This window comes from Elgaria multicarinata, chromosome 9 (genome assembly GCF_023053635.1).
Source record: "Elgaria multicarinata webbii isolate HBS135686 ecotype San Diego chromosome 9, rElgMul1.1.pri, whole genome shotgun sequence".
Classification (NCBI taxonomy): Eukaryota; Metazoa; Chordata; class Lepidosauria; order Squamata; family Anguidae; genus Elgaria; species Elgaria multicarinata.
Window position 1 is genome coordinate 40,649,187 of NC_086179.1, and position 23,058 is coordinate 40,672,244.

Here is a 23,058-nt window from a genome sequence, read left to right on the forward strand (position 1 = left end):
CAACAGAGTTTCCTTTATTATTGCACAGATGCTGTTCATCAACTGCTGGCAGGTTTAATGTATATTACAGCTGAAGACCTGGCCCTACCAATGCAAATATTTATTAAGTTCTTAATTCTTTTTCCTTACATAAAAAAGGGCACTAAATTGGGACAAACTAAGAAGAAATCATTAGAAAGATATCTAACTTACAATTATCCATTTTAACAAATTCCTATTATTGCCCAGCGCTATACAACAAGACTTTCTCCAACTTGGCACCCTCCCAGTTGTGTTGGACTACAGCTCCATCATCCCCAGACAGCATGGTGGCTGGGGATGATGGAGTTGTAGTCCATCAAACTGGAGGGTGCCTGGTTGGGGAAACTTCAGCCCTACAAAAAAATAAGATCTGGTTGCCAGAAGCTGGGATCAGACTCTTATAAAATTATATATATAAACAAATTCTCTTGTAGGATTACTCAGCAATGTAGCGTTTTCGATGCCACTTGCAGGGGATGCTCATATCAGGAATCCAATAAGAAAAAGTGCCTCCCAAATAGCTACAAGCCCTCAGATGGACCTCAATACCAGAAAATGAAATATGGCTTGCATGACAATGCAGAGAAGTTTCTTAAAGCTACAGAAGCAACACATACACAGAGCCAACACAGTCAGACATTTTCTTTTACTAAGAAATGCAGGAGCAGACACAGAATACTGTTAGGTTTCGCACAGGGTTTTTTCCTTCTTCTTCTGGATCCATTGCAAGTCTACCTCCCACCTTGGCACAAATCCTGGAGATTCATGGCCATGTGCTATTGGGGGCCCAGGAAAAACCAACCAACCCGGGGCTGGTCCTCCTTGGAAGGAGCTTGGTGATCAGTGCATGCCTGCTAAGAGCGTAATTTAGAGGAACTGCTGTAACTGAAACTCCTAACTGGCAGTGGTTTGGCATCAGCTTCAAAAAGTTTCTATCCGAGGAGAAGGTAACATTAAGACAAGTGGTTGAGACACTCTCTCCTCCCCACAGTAGCTTGATCTAAATAGTTAATACTGATCTTCACCCTTCCCGTTCCCTTGGGGAAAAAACAGTCCGCAACTGGCGCTTCCTTAGCAGCACCGTTCCATTTAAGACTTCTGCGCAAGTAAAGTGGTTAGTTTGATCTTCCCGTCCATGGAGGCCGTCAGGCAGGTCCCACAGTCCATGGCTGTGCACCAGTCCACTGTGACCACGGGGGCCCTGTGTCCTCCCAGGAAGAGGCAGCTTTCCAGCACCTTCTCGTGGCTACTCAGCTGAAAGAGAAAGAAAGGCAGACACAAGTAGACACTGGGCAGGTTCCTGAGGCAGAAATTGCTTGGGCAATCGGAACTCTCGAAGTCTAGCCCCACCTAGCTCCATTTTTAATAATTGTACAGTACTTTCAATCAGGGGAGTGGTGCAATTTTGCCTAGTAAAACATCCTACAGTTGAAGACTATGCTGAATACTGTGTTGGCATTTTTTTCGTTGCTTTTTTTTTTTTGGTTGTTGCTGCTTTTCTTTAAAGTGTTGACTCTTTTACACCTAGCTCAGTCTTTTAGTACCTCAAAAGCAGCTTACGATGCAGGCATAAGAACATAAGAAGAGCCATGCTGGATCAGACCGAGGGTTGATCACCCAGCCCATCTGTGGCAACGCTGGGATTTGAACCCATATTGGAAGCACTGCTGAAGAGTAGTATATAATTTAATTACTATTAATTAACTAATGTTATCACAGCTAGCTTGCAGGGGAAATGCAGTAGGTAAAAGAGGAAAGCCCAGAGTAATGCAAGTATATTTAAAGATGAAGAGGAAAAAGATCATACACGAATACCACAATGCCCGTTAAACACAGTGGGATTGACTACAGCACAAACTGGTATAGAACTGGGCTGGAAGTCTGACAGAAGCTTGTAGAGAAGTTGGCCGATAAGTGCAAGAGCCGGCCACTTTTATTTCAATTTGAGCTACCTTGAAGAGCCAATGAAAGATTGGTCTGATATTTCAGCCAGCAGTGTAAGCTCCATGAATCTAAGATAAGAACAGTGACAACACACAGATCTTTCACAATGAAACTTTGTTTCCCTCCTGTAATTATGCCAGGGAATACTCTGCCCAGAAATCTGCTCCTAACTGTGAGATAAATGCACATTACATACAGAATGTATAAGCATATCTCAAATGGCAGCAGCCATGGATCAGAGGACATGTGGTGAGATCCTACATGTTTTTAATCAGAAGAAAATCACAATTAAGTGCATTTATGATTGCAGCATTAGACTCATATCCTGGATGCTAAAAAATAAAGACTATGTCGATTTTGGCCTGATGGTTTAGGGTCGCCTCCCCACTACCTGGCGCCTTCCAGATGTGTGGCATTACAACTCCCATCATTCCCAGCCAGCATGGTCAATTTGCCCCCGATCCCAGAGGCAGCACAGAGCCATCATGACTAGTAGCCAATACCTTGTAAATGACACCCCCGGTAGAAGAAGAGGTCAGCATGTAGTTTCCCTCCGAGTCAAACGCAAAGAGCCTCCCACGTGGGAACTGGACTTGCTTGTATCCGCTGTAGCCAGACAACACGAAGGGGCCCGTGGCGTCTCTGGGGAGGGCGGATTCAGAGACTTTGGAGCCGCTCTTGTGAATATTCCACTGAATAAACTAGGATGGCACAAGAGAGGCTGGTTAGACGTGCCGAGGGAAACACTTGCCTATTATTTTGCTCTGTGAGGTCACTGACGGCTGTGGAGACAAGAGCAGCAGTTGACAACACCAGGGGTAACACAGCCAAGGAAGTAACTGCCTTCAAAACGTCAGCCGCTTCCCAAGAGCTTCGGCGGCCTCACCAGCCTTGCGATGGGGGTTGGCGAAGAAGCAGCATTCCCCCCAAGTCCTTTCTGCCTGGCATCATGTTTAATCCATTCAACATGATGTTATAACTGATGTTTGTCATTTTAATATTTTGGAGAAGAATATGTTGTTACCAATATTATTATATTGTGTGTTGTAGTGGCTAAAGTGTTGGACTGGGTGTCGGGAGATCCGGGTTCTAGTCCCCACTTGGCCATGGAAATCCATTGGGTGACTTTGGGCCATCACATACTCTCAGCCCAACCCACCTCACAGGGTTGTTATTGTGAGGATTACATGGAGAGGAGGAGGATTATGTACGCCACCTTGGGTTCCTTGGAGGAAAAAAGGCGGGATATAAATGTAATAATAATAATAATGGTTATTAGCAGTTGTACGCTGTGTCGAGGGCCATATGTGTGTCCTAAAACTGTACACAAATGGCAATATCAATGAATAAAAATGCTATGCTACCATCCCAGGATCAGGCCATTGTCTTCCTCTGCAACAGGGGTGGGGAACATGGCAGCCCTCCGGATATTGGGGGACTGCAACTCCCATCAGCCCTAGTCAGCATAGCCAATGGTAAAGGATGGATGGAAACTGCAATCCAACAACATCTGGAGGGCAACACGCTCTCCATCCCTGCCCTCCAACCTACCTTCCCATCTTCGCCAATACTGTAAACAGCGTTCTCGTCATAGCTGAATTCAACGGAATAGACTTCCCCATCATGGGCCTTCCAACTCATAGCACATTCATGCTGCTGCATATCTGAAAGAGAAAAGGAAAGGAGTGTGTATTTTGCATTTTTAAAAGCACCTCCAGGGCAACTTTCCCCAATCTGGTGACTTCCACATGTGTTGGACCCATTACAATATTGCTTTTCCCTATTTTTGTGCAGTTGTATGCTTTTTTTAGAATTTATTTTTTGGCCATTATTCAACTGGTGCCCTATTTGGGGTTTTTTGGGACTATAGCTCCCATCATCCCTAGCCAGCATGGTGTTTTAGTCTAGTACATTTGGAGGCCCCAAACCAGCAACGGCTGCCCTAAGGGAAAAGCACAGAAAAGGCTCCAAGGGTTGCAAGACTTCCCTATGACTGCATAAAAGGAACGGGAGTTGTCGTCTTCCGGATGGTGCGTTTGCACCAACTCAGCCTCTGCCTGACCAAAGGCGGCGCATGCTCTGAAGTCACACCCAGGAAATTCAATAAAAATCCAGCACCGCCATAAATGACGTCATAGGAATCAAAGCCGTAGCTGAGAGTGGCCATTTACCAAAGAGACGGATGATGCCATCTGCTGCTCCAGTGACCAGTAGATTCCCATTGTGGTTGAAGGCTGTGCAGTTTATAGCAATGGGCTCAGGTTCAAGGGAAAACTGGAGCTGAAATGGCAAACACAGCACAATGTTAAAAGAGAAATAAAGTGTGTGTCTTTTCCCCTAGAAACTTTGTTTGTATGGCAAACACACAGGGGAGCCATTACTGTGAGGTGTCAGGTTGCTCAACCAACTAGCACAACGATCTCTCCCATATGGGTTTCTCCTCTCCCACTCGTTCCTGCACCAGAGGGAATTCAGGACATTTGGACCAAATCAGGCCATCCTTCCCCACAGAGGTTTCTCAGCACTTCTGCTTCCCACCGCTGAAGGCTGAGAACCATGCAGCTGGAAGTGGCCAAGGCATCGTATGGTTGCACCAGGAAGGGGTGCAACTGGTATACCAGCAGTAGCTGAACAAAAGACACTCCTGGCCACAGCAGCCACCTGACCCTCCAAGGAGCAATGTGGGATCCAGAATCACCCTCCATATTCAGGTGGCAAGAGCAAACATTCATTAATCTTCTCATCATTGGCACAGATCAATATTAAAGCACATGGGATGTGCCCTAACAAGTTCAACTATTTTTAAAAATACTAATTGATCTCAATACCACGGAAATGAGAGGGAGAAATATCAAATAGAGTATTTGAAGGCATCAAGAAAATAAATTAACTGGATACACAAACTGACTAAAGTTTTATATATACTGGTGTCAATGACTGGGTTCACAAAACACAACAACTCACACTCAAAGATGAGTGTGGGTTGTTGTACTGTGTGCACTAACAAGCTGCACTAACAAGCCATGGTTTGTTAACAATAAACAACTCACAGTTCACAACCCAACAACAAACTATAGGTTCTCTTCATGCATCATTTGTTAACAAACCATGGTTTGTTAGTGGGGCAGGCTACACACCACACAACAACCCATGCTTCAACAACAACCCATGCTTCAACCACAGCCCACATTCAACCCAGACTCAATCTTGAGTATGGATTGAGTGTGGGTTGTCATGTTGTATGAAACAGGTCATCGGCTATTAGCTTCTTATGGAGCTACAAATTAAGAGACGAAGACTCTGCTTAGTGATTAGAAATTGGGTTCCAGAAAAATGAACACAAGATCGTACCTGCTGCTTCATGGTTTTCGTGTCCCACAAAAGAAGTTTCCCAGGAACTTGATTCATGCCTTTCCCTCCAGAATCCAGAACTGCATAATCTAGCTGGTTGACACCAGATGCTGCAGCAGAACAGACGAAAGAAGCACCACTCGGGCTACATGCAAGCGAGAGGATCCTGAAACATACAGACCCGTGATTCAGCTCCAGCTTTCTTCACAGGAAGTCCACAGGGCCATGATGGGAAACAGCCATTCCAGGCTTGGGTCAGAGTTCTGTTAAGCCCCCCCACCACCACCACCCACATACACACATATCTATGCTTTATATCCTAACAGGTTTTGCACACTGTTGGAAGGCATTAGATGCTACCTTCTCATATTCTTTTCCCCCCTCCATCCTCACGACCTGGGGGCCAAAAATTGTGGTGGCTTGAACCCTCCTTTCCCCTTGTCCCTGTCCTCATGCTGCACCTCTACATGGGCTGAGGTGGACAGAAGCAGAAAGCAGCACTCCTGACCTTTGGCCATGTTGGCAGGGGCAGCTGGAGATTTACCTTCTGCCCACCCATGAGCTAAGGAACAATCCTCTGCTCTGCTCTCTGGCTCAAAGTGTGAACCACAAGGGATAGCAATGCCTTGTTGCCTTGGTTCTGCAATACTGAGGGGCTCTAGGAGCTTTGGCAATGCAGGGACCAACCACCCCAGCCCTCTTCTCAATCCAGTGCAATTTCTGCTGCCCCAAGGCTGGGAGAAAAGCTGGCGCTTGTTACACTTGCCAAAGGGTTGTGAGCAAAATGATGGAACTCAGCGTACAAGTTTCTCCCATCATGGAGATTTTCCCTGTGAAGTAAAATCATGGCATAAAGTACCTCTCAATCCAGCACAAACAAGATGATGTGTGCCCTCAGTCTGTCCTGCAATGGTATACAACTCACACAAGCAAAGATGAACATGTGCTCACGAGGAGCTGTTACAAATCACAAGTGAGCCATTGCCTTAATGGAATCAGCATCAACTTGGACAGAAACAGAAACTCGGGGCAATCACAAAAAAGCTGCAATGCAAGTGAGATTAGGACACTGTGACCCTGTTCAGATGATACGCTAAGCCACGGTGGTTAAGCATTTTGAGCTAAACATTATGGCTTAGCGTGTCATGTGAACCATGATTTAGCATGTCACGTGAATCATTCCCAACCATGGCTGCTACATAACCACAGTTTAAACACGCTCACTAACCATTTGCTGCAAAAAGGTTAGCGGCCTAACCATGGCTTAGCATGTTGTCTGAACAGGCTTCAAATGACTCCTTTTGCAATCACCCCTCGGCAAAGTGAAGGAACTCAAGCTCAGGAGGATTACCTGGGCATGTCTTCATCAATGTTGATTTCACAGAGATTCTTCTTGGCTTCAGTGTCGTAGAGACGAACAGTCCCAACTCCGCTACCCAGCAACAACTGCAAACCAGCACCAAAGAGGCAAAAAAGAGAGATAGGGAAAAATATGAAAACTTGGTGTAGCCCTGGAAATTAACAGGCGAGAAGGAAAGAGAGAAACTTTCCCAGTTCAGTTCCAGCCATGTATTAGTTTACTGGGTATTATTAGGCCTGCCTCAGGTTAACTTACATATTTTTTAGGCCAGGGGTGGCAATCTTTTCAGGCCTGTAGGCACATTTGGCAATTTGAAAAAGTGTCCTGGGCACCACCACAAAATGGGCACACTGCAGATGAAAGCGTCAGCCAGCTCCCACCTGCCATCTTCATTTCCTAAGAATACCTCTGAGCCCCACAGAGGCCCACTCTTTGCCTTGAGGCGATCCCATAAGCAACTTTGTTATTTAAAAAAAATAAAAAGTGGGAGCAGCAGGGCACCTCGGAGGGCAACAAGAAATGTGTCCAAGAGAACACTGGTGCCTGTGGGTGCCACACTGCCTACGTTGTTCTAGTGTAGCCGCGGAAGTAAGAGCTTTGGCAAGGTTGTCTTGGGGAGGGCAGATCAAGGCCAAATTTCTAAGGCGGTGAATTGACTTAACCAAACCTTTGCAGAAACCAATGAATTCTTTTCTAGATAGCAAGTCTTGCTTCCTAGACCCCTACTCTCAAGAGGAAGGTCAGAGGTGTTCCCTGAAGAGAGGAGACCTAAAACCAAGTTTGTGCTCACAGCTCTCCATTGTGACCACAAGGGAATTGGGGTGGATTCTAGTTCAAGACAAGAAGAAGAGATCTTCAGCACTCTCGCTGTATTACTGCAACCTCTCTGTTTTCAGACAGGACAGTTTTGCATAATGACTTCCATTAAAAACGCCTTTTATTTCTTGAGTGCCTAAGACAATAAGGCATTGTACATTCAAAATATCAATTCAATCATGTGGGACAGTATCCTAGTACGTTATCTATCTATCTATCTATCTATCTATCTATCTATCTATCTCACAGCATCAATTGAGGAATACAAACGAGCACGGAGAAGAAAGCAACCAGCTAAGCAAGGCGTGGAAATATTCCGTTATAATTAGAAGCCACCCAGAATGCCTCGGTGGACACAGTACATTCCAGCGACTGCTCAAAATACCACAAAGCAAGCCCATCTGCTATGGGCATCATCCTGCTTCCTGTATTTGCCACTGTCTGTTCTCATGGCGTGAGGGTTCCTGAAGCCCACACCAGTGACTTATATCGTTCCAGAAGAAGACCCAACACAGATTGGATTTGGAAACACACATACTGTAGGGTGAAGCTGTAGGGTGAAGCAGGAGCAGATAAGGGGGGAAAGGGGTGGGGCAGAGAAAGGGGGAAAAGAGCACACGGACAGAATCAAACCAAAGCTACATCAATGGCTACTCGTCCTGATGGCTCTGTGCTACCTCTAGTATCCAAGGCAGTAAGCCTACGTACACACCAGTGGCTGGGGAACATGGGTGGGAGGGTGCTGTTGCATTGTGTCGTGCTTGTGGGTTCCTGATCGACAGCTGTTTGGCCACTATGTGAACAGAATGGATCCTCGGTCCAATTAGTTAACCAGAAGTGGTTGTGGCTGCTCCAGCAGCAGTTCCAGACTTCCCCCGTCACAACAAGCCCAGCTACTCACCAGCCTGTCCCGCTTGGTTGCCCATTCCAGGGAGAGCAGGGGAGACTTGGAAATGGAAGAAGCTTTTGTCTGCATGATGGGATTGAAAGACCACACCTTGATGACTCCATCCACATCCAAACTGGCCACCCTTCGACCAGAGCAGTCAACCCTAAACACAGAAGGAAGTTATGCAGTGGTCCTTCCAACACTTCTAGCTATAGCTGCCTCTTCCCAAATATGGGTGCAAGGCGGGCGAGTGTCCAAGAAGTGCACAAAAAGAAGGAGAAGTCTCACAATGCTAAGAGAAGGTTGTATTATACAAAAGCCCGATGTATTTCGGCCTCTTGTTGTTATAATGTCTGTAGTAATGATTAACAACCCCCTGAAGAAAACCTAAAGAACAAGAGGCCAAAACGCATCAGACTTTTGTATAATAAAACCTTATAGCACCCTGAGACTTCTCCCCCTTTTTGTGCTCTTCCTAAATATGGCCTGGCATTTCTTTGCCACGTTATCATGTTACACACAGCACACCCCATCTAGATAAGATCTTAGCACTATCATTTAAATAGTACTTTTAATATGCAGACTACTTTGCCATCCTTATAACAATCCGCTACCATAATTTCCAGAGGGGTAGCCACATTAGTCCATTGCAACAAAACCAACAAGGCGTCTGGCGGCACCTTAAAGACAAAGGGCTTCTCAAAACGAGCCTTCTCATGGAGGTTTGCAGGTCCATGACATGACCTTGTCAAGAGAGCAAGATATCTCCTGCATTATTCCCTGGAAATTGCGCACTTGAAAAAAAACCCACAGATAATGTGGTATTATCAGGATAGCATGGGATCTCTCCACCACTACATGGCACAGTCTCATTAAAACACAATGGGTCCTTTCACATGGTCGTGTGTGAAGGAGCACATCATGATGATGGGATTACTGCAAGGATGAAAGCCTGTATAGAGAGAAGCTCTAACACATTTATTCTGACATAAGCTTTCATGGTCTACAGGCTCACTTCATGAAAGTTCATACCCTTCTTGCCCCAACCTGGTGCCCACCAGATGTTTTGGACTACAACTCCCAGCATTCCTGACCACTGGCAAGCTAGCTGGAGGTGAAGGGAGTTGACGTCCATAATAAAGTGCCACAAGACTCTTTGCTGTTTTTCCTATGAAGTGATAGAATCATAGAATAATAGAGTTGGAAGGGGCCTATAAGGCCATCGGGTCCAATCCCCTGCTCAATGCAGGAATCCACCTTAAAGCACCTGCATTTTGAAAGCCTTTAGTGTGAAAGAGCCCATGACCTCCCTAGGTATTTGGTTCCATTGTCGTACTGCTTTAACAGTCACTAAGTTTTTCCTGATGTTCAACTGGAATCTGGCTTCCTGTAACTTGAGCCCATTATTCCACGTCCTGCACTCTGGGAGGATCAAGAAGAGATCCTGGCCCTGCTCTGTGTGACAACCTTTCAAGTACTTGAAGAGTGGTATCATGTCTTCCCTCACACTTCTCTTCCCAAGGCTAGTTCTTTCAGTCTCTCCTCATAGGGCTTTGTTTCCAGACCCCTGATCATCCTCGTTGCCCTTCTCTGAAACCCCTTCAGGCCTAACCAGTGCTGAACAGACGGGAACCAATACCTCATGTGATTTGGAAGCTATAGTTCTAAGTCAGTCATAATTTGTACTTCTCAGGTGAGGAGAGACGGGGACTTCTCCAGTCCACAGCTGAACAGATTCCACAAGTTCAAGTCCAGTACTTAGTCCACTGAACCACAACAGCTCTCCGATCGTCATCCACACCTTCCCCAAGGAGAAGTAGCCCTTACCGGCAATGCATGATGGATGAGTGGTGTTCTCCATATTCTTCCTGGCTCAAGACAATGAACGGCGGCTCCTGCTTGATACCTCCGGGGTCTGTGCTAGACCCAAAAGCTCTGGTCAGGGGTTCTGTTTGCTCAGCATGCAGCTCAGGGGATGGCTCGGTTTCAGTGGTACTGGTCTCTGTCTTCCTCTCAACAGTCTGCCCCTAAACCAAGAGAAGGACCCTGCATATAGTACAGCAAGCCAGGAGAATCAGTTAAGCTCCTCATGTCCATCTCAGTGGGCTAAATGAGTAAAGAGTTTTAGGTAACCATGGCCAAGAGGGTCGCTTCATACCAGCAGCTCAAGCGCTAACAGGCAAGTTGCAAGAAGCAGAAATTATTTATTTATTTGAAGTATTTTTATCCCACGCTTCAGCCCAAAAGGCTCTTGGAGCAGCGTACATGCAATCAGTAAAATAAGGCAGTCCGTAACCACAGGCTAACAATCTAAAAAGACACAACACAGAAGGAAAAGGGGAAGGGGAAGGAAGGGGGGGGGGGGGAGATGAAGTCGTCTTTCAGCAGGGCTGGTGGAAGGGCCCTGCTTCCCCCGCTCTCAGCTCCCACTATGCTGCCTGCTGGAATGGCTGACGGTGGTGAGAGGGAGGATGAGCCTTTGTTATCCCCTGTAGACAGAGCGGGCTGCTCACTTATCCCATGTTTCCACCCAGTCACAGTTGAATCATCCTTGAGGAAGGGCCACCTTCTATGAAAAGCAAGGAAGGGCAGCATCCAGCTTCCAGAAGCAGAACAAATCCAATTCCATTACCCCACATTTCAATCCAGCACTTTAGCTACAAACACACCCTTCCCCACACGTCAGGGGCAGCAGAAGATGCCAGATCATACCATCAACAATACAGTATCTGGATAACTCATCCATATCTGAAAAACAAGCTCCTGCCATTAAACTGGAGGGTTAAAGAGAGGCAGAAGAACACACTAAACCACGGTTAGGCCACTAACCTTTTTGCAGCAAATGGTTAATGAGAGTCTTTAAACCGTGGTTATGTAGCCACCATGGTTAGGAATGGTTCACGTGACACACTAAACGATAATGTCTAGCTCAAAAAGTTTAACCCCAGTGGCCTAGTGTGTTGTCTGAACTGAGTCACTATGGGACAAAGGCTGAATATTGATACATGGCTGGCGCCAAAAAGCCTCTTTCTGCAATGTTTGTAAGCAGCCGCAACATGGAGTACACAGATCCCACAGCAAGTCTCAGGCCTCCCTGGGGGCCACTAGCACTGATAAGGGGACCTTCTCCTGTCTGTGGTGGAAACAAAACTGTGAGACTCTGACACATTTTAAAGCATTTTCTTCACCCTAATTCTTGACCTGCTGAGTATGGGGGAGTTGGGGGGGGACCCTAGGTGTTTAGGGAGGTAAAGCAACCAAAGTGCTCTTAAGGCAGCCGTAAGTGGCCAAGCAGAAGAATATTTGTCGTGACTGAGAAGAATGGTTGTCACAAGACCCGGGATTCAGTGGCGATTCCCTCGCTCAGCAATATCAACCGGAAGGGCCAGGAAAAATCAGTCACAGTCACTTCCTCATAAGGCCTTGAAAACCAGAAGCTCCAGGGCAATACTGACACACAGACAGAGGCAACGCAGAGAAAGAGGAAAATACCGAGTAGAGGCTGACAAGTCTCTTTTTCAACTAGCCAAACAATGAGCAAGCAGACTGGTCCTTTTATGGAGCAGTCACCGGCAAAGAGGCTGGAAACAGAGGGCAGGATTAATTAGAGGGGTTTTTTTTAGTATGGAAGGAAACGTACAGTGGTCCCCATAAACAGCTGTACTGGCACCAGTGATCCTTAACTTACTCAAATAATCCAGAGCAGGGATCAATAGTGAGATACTCAAACTCGTTCACAAAACCGCATTATGCAGGGAAGACGCCAAAAGGGCCTCTCCAAACGTGATGTTTTTGTAACAGAACGGGTGATGAGATTCAGCAGCTCAGGCCCATTGGCATACCCACGCAAATCATCTGCATTCGTATTTGCAGAGAATAAGGTCTAAATGGGCTTTTAGCCAGAGTAGAAAGAGATCTTGAGGTCCCAGAGGAAAGCTCACCAAACGTGCCCACTCAGTGTGGAGTACAGCAGAGAAAAAGGCAGATTCAACATTAAGAAACAGCAGGAAAGGGACTGAGAATAAGAACGGCAGGTATCATCACACTGTTACACAATTTACGATGCACCTACATTTAGGATACTGGGAGCAGTTATGGTTACCCAACCTTAAAAATACTGAACTCCCAGAGAAAAGGGCGGGGGGGAAGCCATTAAGGAGCTATTCTCTAGGCTCCAAGGTTTCATAAAGATAGTCAGTTTGGAGGGAGTTTTGTTTCTAGAGATTGTGCTACCTCCATGCTGCCTTCTAGAGGTTTCTCAAGCTTATGCTGCTTTCCCAGATGCAAGGCATTTACATCGTAGCAAGATGAGTTTATCACCTGCTCATGCACAGACAGGGTCACCGGAGGACTAGCTGGAAGCGAAGGCACCTTAGAATAGCAGCCTGTTCCATTCAAAGGGGAAAGGGGCTTACAGACAGACGCAGCAATTATCAGCATCCCTTCCAGTAGAGGCTGGTGGCTTCAACGTCAGTGGGGCAGCAAATCTGCTCCGGGTTTCAGTCACAACTCGAAAGGAGATACCTCGGATAGCTCCTTTAGAGTTCCGGCAGGTTATGACTGAAATCCGGAGCAGATTCGCTGCCCCACTGACATTGGAGCTCCCAGCCTCCACTGGCCCTTTCTACTTCTTCTATACTAGGCCTGTGAGCCTATTCCAACCCAGAAGAGCATCCCATCCGGCCTCCTGCAAATTCCCTGACTCACGATCCATCCCCATATCTCCCAAGTATCTCCCAAGTATATGAAAAGGGCAGAGTGACTTTTAGTCCCTCCTCCCTAGTGTCAACAGCAGGAAAGGCTCTGCCAAGGGCTGCCTCTTATGTACCGCAGCTGTTCGTCACCTCAGTGCGCAAAAGACTCACAAACAGGCAAATGGAAAGGAGTGGCTGAGGGGCATAAGGAAAGAACTGTGTATAAATCACTCTGGGGGAAAGGGGGGATTTAAAGGGAAACCATTTGTCCCTGTCTCAGTTCAGAAGGGAGAGAATGGGTGGTCAGAGCAAACGGCGGCTGACCGTTCACCTCGTGCTCAGTTCAAAGGTAGGACTCATCCAAAATCAGAAAAGCAAGCAACTGCTCAGACACACGAGTCAGCATCCAGTAGAACAGAGCATATTTTAGCTTAAAGCTATTACTTCCGGTAAGTAAGCCTTGGGAGAGGCATTTCAACCTTTTAAAATGGGGGGGGGGGCCTGCACAAACGTCAGGGAACCACTAAACAATTGGTGATTGAGGTGAGGCCAGGGAAGGGTGGCCTGAGGATCTGCAACCCTGCCTTAGAAAAACCAGCCTGGGTACTACTAGAACAGTGGTTCTCAACCTGGGGCGCTCCAGATGTGTTGGACTGCATCTCCCAGAATGCCCCAGCCAGCAGAGGCATTCTGGGAGTTGTAGTCCAACACATCTGGAGCGCCCCAGGTTGAGAAAGGCTGTACTAGAATATCAGGACATGTTTGACTATGCACAGAAATACACACACACACACAGCAACAACAACACCATTATAGTCTAATCCATCCAAGACCCCAGAGCCATACCTGGGAAACTGTTTTAGATAAAAGCTCTTTCCTTTCCTTCCCATGGTCCTGCAGGCGCCTTTGTCGCTGCTGTACCGAGTTGGGCTCTGATGCCACCAGGCCACCGAAGTGAGTTTTTGATTCCTTGCAGGCAGTTGCCACCTCCTTCCCTTTGGCGCTCTAGAAAGCAGGGGAAGATTGTGAAGTTTTTGGCTCTTCGAGGTCCCATGCTTAAACGAGCATTTCTGGAACATAACAGATCTAGGAGCGTCGTTTGGAGGTGTGGAGAGGCTTGCACATTATTGTGAACAGAATGCTGAACTAGGTATGTTCTCAACCTGGCCCTAAGACCACCGTCCTGGAAACAGCACAAAATCCAGGGAAGGGAGAAGGGGGGCACTGCTTGCCTCTTATATATGTATGTATACACACACACACACACACACACACACTGCGTCTTGTATGGACTGAGCTAAGGGCCTGTGAACCTCACAGGTCTTTCCCTGGGCTGCTGTACCAAAATGCTATCAATAAGTAGATGTTAGCTGTATATGCTTGAGCTTCTACTAATCTTTCTACTAAGTAGCAGCCAAGATGGGTGTGTTCAGGAAACTACCATGAGTTAACTGCAACCAGTCTGTGGCTCAAAAGGAAGACAGATAGCAACTATGCCAGATAACGAAATTACTCTGCAGACAGCCTGTACCTAAGGCCTCAGGCCAACAGAGCAGATACTGAACCTAGTTGTAAATATGAAAGTTAAATGATCACAGAGGGACAGAATTGTTTTCCTATTATTAGAACAACTGAGAAATACATGCAGTCTTCTTCTCCTCACCTGGTGGTTTGACTGCTCCTTCTTGGCCATGGGTGCCACGCCAGCCTGCCCAGAAGTGGTTCCTGGGGCCTGTGTCACTCTCGAAGGTCCCTTTTTACTCTGAGACAGCAAGGAAGACAGGAATCCACCTCGGGTCTGGAGAGAGTGAGCAGTGTGTCTTTGGTTGCAGGTCATGTCCCTGAGGGTAAGATGGGGGGTGGGGGGTGGGGGTGGGGTGGAATTAAAGGCAGTCAACCCAAAAGCTCTACACCACACTTAGACACCAAAGCAGAGGAGTCAAGGGTGTTCCGTTTCTAAGAGATTACCACAGCAATGTGTCAACAAGTTGCTCAAAAGCTGTTAATCCCATGCTAGATTGCCATTAGTCTATGGGCCACATAAGGCTTGTATTTTTTCCTCCCTTCTGCTCCCCTCCCACCACGAGTATTTCCCTTTTTTTCCAATAGAAAAATTAGAAGTTTTAAGGAACACTGTTTTAAGGAACACTGGTTTTTGGATGGCTTTAAAAGGGGGTTGGATAAATTCCAGGAGGAGAAGGCTAACAATGGCCACTAGCCCTGATGGCTATGTGCTACCTTCAGTATCACAGGGAGTAAGGCTATATATAAATAAATAAATAAATAAATAAATAAATAAATATGCACCAGTTGCTAGGGCACATAGGCAAGAGCTAGTTGGCCACTGTGTGAACAGAGTGCTGGACTAGATGGACCCTTGGTCTGATCCAGCAAGCCACTTCTTATGTCCTTTTACTATGACATAAGCTTTTGTGGGCTATAGTCCATTTCATCAAATGCAAGAAGTCATATTGAGAGTTTCAGATCTCTAAATACAGGACACATGGTTGGGAAGGCGGGGTATTGTAGATACTGAGGTCAGAAAGAAATTCATGCTGAAAGTACTAACAGTGACAATCACATTATTAACAGTGGCCATTCACAAAACACTTGTTGCTGATAACAAAAACATCCTAGCAGTACGTAGGCCAATTAAAACATATAGCACGATGATAAAACAAAACAAAAAACTTTATCCTGATTCAAGCCTCTGGAGATTGAACCTCTTCATGAATTGTAACTCTGCAGTTCTGAGAATGCTCAGAATGCTCACAAGTCGTTTTATGTCTTATGTTGGGGGGTGGGGGGACACCGCCTAAGAAATATTCTCTCTTCTGGAATGAGCAAAATCCTTTTAAAGACAGGGTTTAACTCACCCAAAATATGTATGTAAGACGATCTACAACAAAAGGGAATGACCATTCCTGTGTTTACTGTAGACATGCATAACACTCAAACCGAAAATCTGTTTCTGCACCTAAAGGCAGCTGTCATCTTCATGAGTGGAACACACAGGTCCTACGTCGCTTGTGATTTGCTGCTTGCATTCTTCTAGTGACCTCTGATCTAATTTGGAGATGCTAGAAACAAATACTCCAAATCTGCCATCTTTTTGACCCAGCCTCTCCCTTGAGGTCGATCTCAAAGGACCATGACACAGACACCCTGCTACATACTGTTTATAGACTATTTAAGAGTTCATTGTTTTCAATGTTATAAAAATTACTCAACATCCAAACATGCTGCTAGTCCTTAATATTGCGATCACATTTCTGTCCAAATAATGCACTTAACTTTCATTTACTACAAAATGTGGGGGTTTATTTTCAACTTTTATTTTTTTCCAACTTTTCAGATGGCAAATATATATAGTATTGGGTATATTCCCAATGCTGTTCGTACAAAACTAAGGCAATTATACTTTTGAGGCTGCTATCCTACCCGACAAGCCCCAGTACGGCAACAAGAGGATAGCCTCCCTCTATCAACACAAGCAGCAGACACACAAGAGGTTATAACCAAGACAGCCCCATGGTCATTATAATGCCCTGTACCACAGCGGTAACTATCGGGATACTTAGGCTCCTTCTTACCCAGTTCAAAACTGGGGCACCTGAAAATAACTGGGCCTTAATGAAGTGGACTTCCACTTATGTACAATTTTCTAGCGGTAAGCAAGAAGTGATCACATGTAACTGTTGCTCCTGGCATGAACAACCATGTCAAGACAGTCACAAGTGGACAGAGCCGATTCCAAATCTCAAGTGCATAGCCACAAATACAGATAGCTTGGCCCACCAACCCAAAAAAGCCACTAACAGATCTCCATGTTTTCAGTGAGATGCCTGATACCTGCTGCAGTAAAATCGGCATGGATGAGATTAAACCCAATCAGCAATTATCTAACTAGTCTTGAAGTACCAAGAGAAAGTTCCTATAGAAAGGATGTTCCATAGGTGATTTTTTAAAAGAAACATCTACCAATCAATTCTGCAAGAACCTGCAAGGGGGGGGGAGGAAGACACCCAGTGGTTGTCACGTTTTTGTTGATCTTTCTGAATTAATATTCACTTCTCCAAAGTTGCCTCTCCAAGTTTATCAGTAAGCAGACAACTGTCATCCAGTCATGCAGGCACTTGACCCGGCCTCTCACATATAGACTCACAGCTCTGAGTCCCCCAGATGGTCCATGTTGGCCACATAGGAAGGAAGCTTGTGGTGAAGAATTAGCTCCTCCTCCTCCTCCTGTTGCTGCTGCTCCTCTTTCTTCATTCGGAAGTGTTCTGCCTGCAAGGCAAAGAGCTAAAAGAGAGAAAAAAGAAAAAGACAGGGGAGAGAACAGAAAGGGATGAATTGCAGCTTCCCTCCATACTGATTCAGGCCATATTTATACCATATAGAATTCATTAGCTCCAGCTTAGTGGCTGTGTTCACATGTCCCACGATGTGAATGAACAGCATGCTGGGGCATGCAGATCATTTGCAGCTGCTTTGCACAAATGAATAATAAGACCATTAAGGGATAGCTTTGTGTGATGTCCAATGCACCTATACCAAGTCAGGATTTACAAACCCTGATTTAAAGTTGGCTTACAATCCTGGCTTGTTTGGGCACATTTCACAATAATCACAGGTTTGGATGTCACGTGAAGCTATCCCTCCGTGACATTTACTTCTTCATACAAAGGGAGGAGTGAATAGCCTGCATGATCCACCACACTACTCATTCACATTGACCTGGTTCGCATGTCATGGTGGAAAATCCTGGATGGTTGAACCCAGGAATTGTGGGATGAATGGAACATGTGAGCTCCCATTCGTGAAAGTTTCTGCTTTCAATCAGCAACACAGGAACACACACACACCAATACAGGGTTGTTTTGTGTTGTGCGAATCCAGAAACTATGAGTTAAACAACCCAGAGTTAACCCAACAATTAAACAATTCAGGAGCAGAGTGTTAATTAAAAGCGAAAATAATGAACACATGGTTTGTGCACTCCACTCATCCCTGCAATTCCTGGGTTAAATAACCCAGGAATTGCTGTCATGACATGGAAAAGAGATCACTGTAGTTTATTAAGCCAGGATTCCTGAGATAAAGCGATGTGCAAACATGCTAGTAGTTCAGATTAAGTCATAAACTGGAAAAATAATTTTTTTACCTGGAGATTCCAGGAACTGTCACACTCACCTTTTGACGCAGAATTTCATTTTCTTCTTGTAGGAGACTACTTCTCTGACATTCAGCCTCAAAGTTCAAGATTACTGGTACAGGTAAGAAAGGTTAAGGATGAAAAACTTAAGACTCCTATAGAACTCCTTCCTCTGTTCACTAAAGTCCAAGCATTTTCCAGAGGCACCCTAATACCTATTTGGATTGGCACTTGGTGGTTGAGAGTTAAGAATTATTTTACATTGCTTGTTCTATTCTCAAAAATTAAAACAACCCCACCGCCCTGCTTGAGATTCATAGAGTTATGTGACCCTGTTCCATCTACAGTATCTCAAATACTTTGTTTTAGTCACAAATACATTTTTATCCTGCCTTTGTGTCCCACACAGCACCTTCCACTGCTCAAGTCTTTTTTCGTGGGAATGGGAAGCAGAAGGGGCTTACATGTTAAATAAAACAGACTAAAACCTGGTTGCCACCTATCACCTGCCTGCTGCTTGCAAGGCCATCCAGCGGTTGGTTGAGCAGCTGTGAAGTCACAGAATGTGTACAAAGATTATGGAGAAGTCATTGAATGCTGAAATACAGAACAACTTCTGTGAGAAAAATGAAAGGTTTATTTGGCAACTGATGCAGGGTGGGGTGGGGGAATCACATAGGGGCAAGTGACTAAAATAACTATGTGTTGGTGAGAGGAAGCAAACAAACAAGAAAGGAAATTCTGGAGGAAGGAGAAATGTGAGCCCTGAAGACAAAGGGCCAGAGGTGAAGATTGGACTCAATGCCGCATGTCAATTTATATTAAAATCAGCCAAGACTTTGGGTGCAGGTATCCCGCCCAGCTGGTTTAGGCAGGGCACATCCCTTTTTGCAGACTATATTCTAGGGCAGTATCAGCAATGCCATGCCTAGTCACGGGCTCCTTAACTTCTAGTTCTAGCCAAGTGCTGAAAGACCAGAAGATATGAATCTATAACCTGCAGGAAATGTAGGTAAACCAGAAGAGCAAGCTACACAACGACCCCCTAACTAAATAACTAACCAAAAGCCATTCACTGCTTTCTAACAAGAAAGAGAGAGTACGCACACGGAATGCAGCTGCTACGGGCTTGGGAGTTATTCTTGCGTACCTCAAAAGGATATGCATGCACTGAAATAAGACGCTGAGGAAGTTGTGCAGAGAAACGATGAAAGTGTCTGCCCACTGGCGGGAAAAATACGTGGCAAAGGCCGGGTTTGCATCTGGGTTTGGGATGAAGGGCAGAACAAACCAATCCTTCCACTCAGCCTGGTTCTGAAGCTCAGAGGCTTGCTTCAGAAAGAATTCCTGCGTCTTATCATTCCTGCTTGTCTAAAACAAAGAAAACAGATTTCAGTTCTTGCTGGTGCAAAAGCAGCTCCAAAATGAGACCAATTTTCTCAGCCTGTTCTGAGCTCAATCGAGTCAAAAGAAGAGCCAGTGTGGTGTGGTGGCAAGAGTGTTGGACTGGAAGTCGGGAGATCTGGGTTCTAATCCAAGACCACCCATCTTGATTTCCTCGACACTTGGCCATGGAAACTCACTGGGTGACTTTGGGCCAGTCACAGACTCTCAGCTCAACCTACCTCACAGGATTGTTGTGAGAATAAATGGAGGAGGAGGATTATGTGTGCCACCTTGGGTTCCTTAAGGAGGAAAAAAAAGTGGGATATAAACATAATAAAAGAAAAGAAATTAAATTAAAAAGGGTTCCTTTGCCACCAAACAGCATAGCTGCTGGAGAGGAAAGACACAAACAGTGTTTTATTAGGAAGTATGTGCGTTCTTTTTCACAAAGCCACAGCCTTTTCAAGCAAAGCTGCCAGCTTGACACAAACCTGCACACTATGAACGAGGTAGTAGCGGTATAAACTGATTTTCAGCTTGTTCACAGTCGGCCGATACACATCCTCCAATCGACTGAACAGGCGCCTGTCGAGGTAACTCCAGTAATCCCGGAGTGCTGCCAGATCATAGCTCTGAACAAACTGCAGAAGCTGGTCCACTATCTTATCCACCTGAAGATGGGGAAAGAAATGCAAAACAAGCAGTTACTTAAGTCTTGCACACTTGACCAAGAATTTCCAGGCAGGCCATCATTTCGATTACAGAAACAAGGCTTGGAAAGATGCAACAAATGTAGCTTTGACTGATATTTCCCATTTGTCATATCCAGGCCAATTCTTTTTTTGTTAATCACCCACTCTTTTGGGGACACGCTGAAAACAAGAAGGCTGGTTTCAATAATTCCATCACTTTTCAAAATAAAGCTAAAGCCATCCTTGGCAATGTCATTTCTCTGCAGGTCCTGTAAGAATTGAGCTGCTGGCTCAGACTCCCATGGTTCCTCTGGCTCAAGGGTATTCAGCCTCTGTCAGCCAAGGGCCAAATTCAATTTTGAAGATGCTCTTGGGGGCCACAGTCCAGTCATGGGCGGGGCCAAAGGCCAAAAAGGGGTGGAGCCACAAATACCAGCATCTTTCAGCTTAAAACGAAGGTTTAGGGAACTAAGGCTTAGGGAAGGCATTTCAACCTTTTAGACTGGGGAAAAACTTTGCATTAGTCAGGAAATATCAAACAATTGGTGGTTGGAAGAAAGGGGGCAAAACAAGGGAAAGGGTGTGGTCATCTGTGGAACCCAAAAGGCAGAACTGGGACTTCTGGATGGCCAGGTTTGTCCCACGGACCTGAGGTTCCTGACTCCTGAACGAGCCCAGCATTCTTTCTTTCTTTCTTTCCAGGATCCAGTTTATTGCCTCTACTATTCAAAGCTCTGAATCCTGAAATAGGAGTTTGACTTTTTACATGGGGTTGCTTGAATCAGGGGAATGGGGTGAAGAAGAACAAGAAGAAATAGGCACAAAAAACCCAATGCGCATTAACTTGAGGATGGCACAATACCACCAACTTAACTGGGAATGTACTTGCGTGGTGGGGAATTTTAGTAATAAAACAAAAGCAAGTGACTTAGATATGTGGAAAAGTGGAATGATGGGATTTCTTGTTCTGGAGAGACTGAAAAAAATGGAGGAAGAGAGCTCCCACAAAAATTATGAGATGGGACATGCCAGTAAAATTTTGGCAGCTCCTTTTACAGACATTATAAAAGCAAATGTATTTATGCAGTTTTAGTCACACACAAAATCAGATCCATTCCTTTATATCATTTAGGGCAGAATCCAATGCATGTTTAGACAGGAAAAAGAGTCCTACAATTCCCAGCATGCCCTAGGCAGCTATTCCAGGAGTGCGCCCTTATGTTCACAAACTTAAGGCAGGGAAAGATTCACATTTTATAGCGTCATAGAGGAGGACTTGTCTCAATCAGTCCACTTGGGCCTGTTTCAGATAGGATGATTTTCTATCTGGATAGGGCCATCTGCAAAATCACGTATAGGTCAGTAACTGTGAAAGTGCCAAGATTCAAACCCTGCCTGGACCTCCGAAAGCATAAGGACTGGTGCAGTTATTCAGCTCGGAAAAGGGAAAGCACTCTCCCCTTTACTAGCCCAATTGTTCCAGAGCTATGGAGCATTGCTCAACAGCGGCGAGAGGGCGGGCTCCAAAGTAGAAACCTGCTTAAATCGAGGCACTCGTGCGACTGCAAGGGGCTCCGTGAGGTCAGGCTGCCTTTGAACTAGCTGGCATTGAGTCCAAAAGGTATGGAAACCAAAAGGCAGGCCTAGCTAGCCAACAGCCCCTGTCCTGTCAACGCGGCGCTGGCCTGCGCGCTCGGAATCCCAGGCGCAAATCCCCGTTTGCACGAGCCAAACTGCTTGTTATGGGTTTGTGCAGGGCTGGGTGGAAAGTGAAAAAGAAAGACCAGGCGAGGAGAGCTGCTAACCTCAATTCCTCATTCAATTCCTCCTCCTCCTCCTCCTCCTCCTCCACCCACTCCGAGCATCTTTGCCTCCTCCGGCCACCCCCGCTCCTGCTGGCAAGACTCCTCGCAGCCCTCACCCGGAAGCCCTTCTCTTTGTCCGCCTTGATCTCCGCATCCAGCTGCTTCAAAGTGCCGGTGAAGCCGCGGAAGAGGAGATACTCCCGCACCAGCTCATCGGTGCGCTCCGCCGCAGCCGCCATCGCGCTGCTGGGTCACGGGGAATAGGGAGGAGGAGCGCTGCAAGCTCTGTGCGCCGCCCCACACGCTCCCTGCCCCAATCCCTCTCTTGGCTCCGCCCTTCTCCGGTTCGCCCCTGCCTCCCCAGCAATGCTCCGGCCTCCCTCCCTTTTTCCTAGAATCGGAGTTTTAGGACAGTCAGCAACCCTAACATTTGCTTTTTTTCCCCTTTAAAAGAGAGGAGGCTGCGATTTTCTTCTTGTTGTTGATTTTGATAACTGGATCTGAGCTTTAAAGCAGATCACACGGCAGCGATGTGCGTCCAAGAGCAGTGTAGGCTGGTGGCTCCGATTTCGGTGGGTCTGTGAATCCATTCTGGGTTTAGTCAGAATAAGCCAGAACTCTTAAGAAGCTATCCAAGGTGATGAACTCTAGCCCCAAAATAGGTTCAGCACCTTGAATAGCTCCTTTAGAGTCCTGGCTGGCTCTGACTGAAACCCAGAATGGATTCACAGCCCCACCGAAATCGGAGCTGCCAACCTGCACTGTCCAAGAGCTCTTCTCTGTAACTGCGAGTGGGAAGGTTCGGTGTTTTAAGGGGAACTCACGATGTTAGCACGAGTCTCGAGATTTCAGCTTTTATGAAGCCCAGATGTCCCAATTAACTTGGTAATATAGCCAAGTGTTTGCCATTAGCCCTGTCTGCGTAAAATCTGAGTACATCCCACC

General features: G+C 46.0%; 1 protein-coding gene across 1 annotated transcript; it reads right to left on the reverse strand.

The window, feature by feature from the left end:
- Window positions 1–650: 650 nt before the first annotated feature.
- WDR91 (WD repeat domain 91) lies at window positions 651–22,361 on the reverse strand. The gene is made up of 15 exons (XM_063133669.1): window positions 22,230–22,361; window positions 20,108–20,287; window positions 19,394–19,601; window positions 18,269–18,351; window positions 17,241–17,377; window positions 14,739–14,916; window positions 13,922–14,080; window positions 10,209–10,408; window positions 8,394–8,544; window positions 6,668–6,762; window positions 5,317–5,482; window positions 4,137–4,245; window positions 3,517–3,629; window positions 2,469–2,666; window positions 651–1,275 (listed from the first exon to the last, which is right to left on the reverse strand). The coding sequence occupies exons 1-15, from the start codon at window positions 22,350–22,352 to the stop codon at window positions 1,111–1,113; spliced, it is 2,265 nt and encodes a 754-aa protein (XP_062989739.1). The 5' UTR covers window positions 22,353–22,361; the 3' UTR covers window positions 651–1,110.
- Window positions 22,362–23,058: the final 697 nt, after the last annotated feature.

Bases quoted from the DNA above. Each gene is read 5' to 3' on its own strand.
- WDR91 (XM_063133669.1), bottom strand. From the start codon at position 22,352: ATGGCGGCTGCGGCGGAGCGCACCGATGAGCTGGTGCGGGAGTATCTC. The intron at 8,545-10,208 runs GTAAGGGCTACT...TTCTGTGTTTAG, and splicing joins TCATCCATCATGCATTGCCG to GGTTGACTGCTCTGGTCGAA. The intron at 5,483-6,667 runs GTAATCCTCCTG...TGTATGTTTCAG, and splicing joins ATTGATGAAGACATGCCCAG to GATCCTCTCGCTTGCATGTA.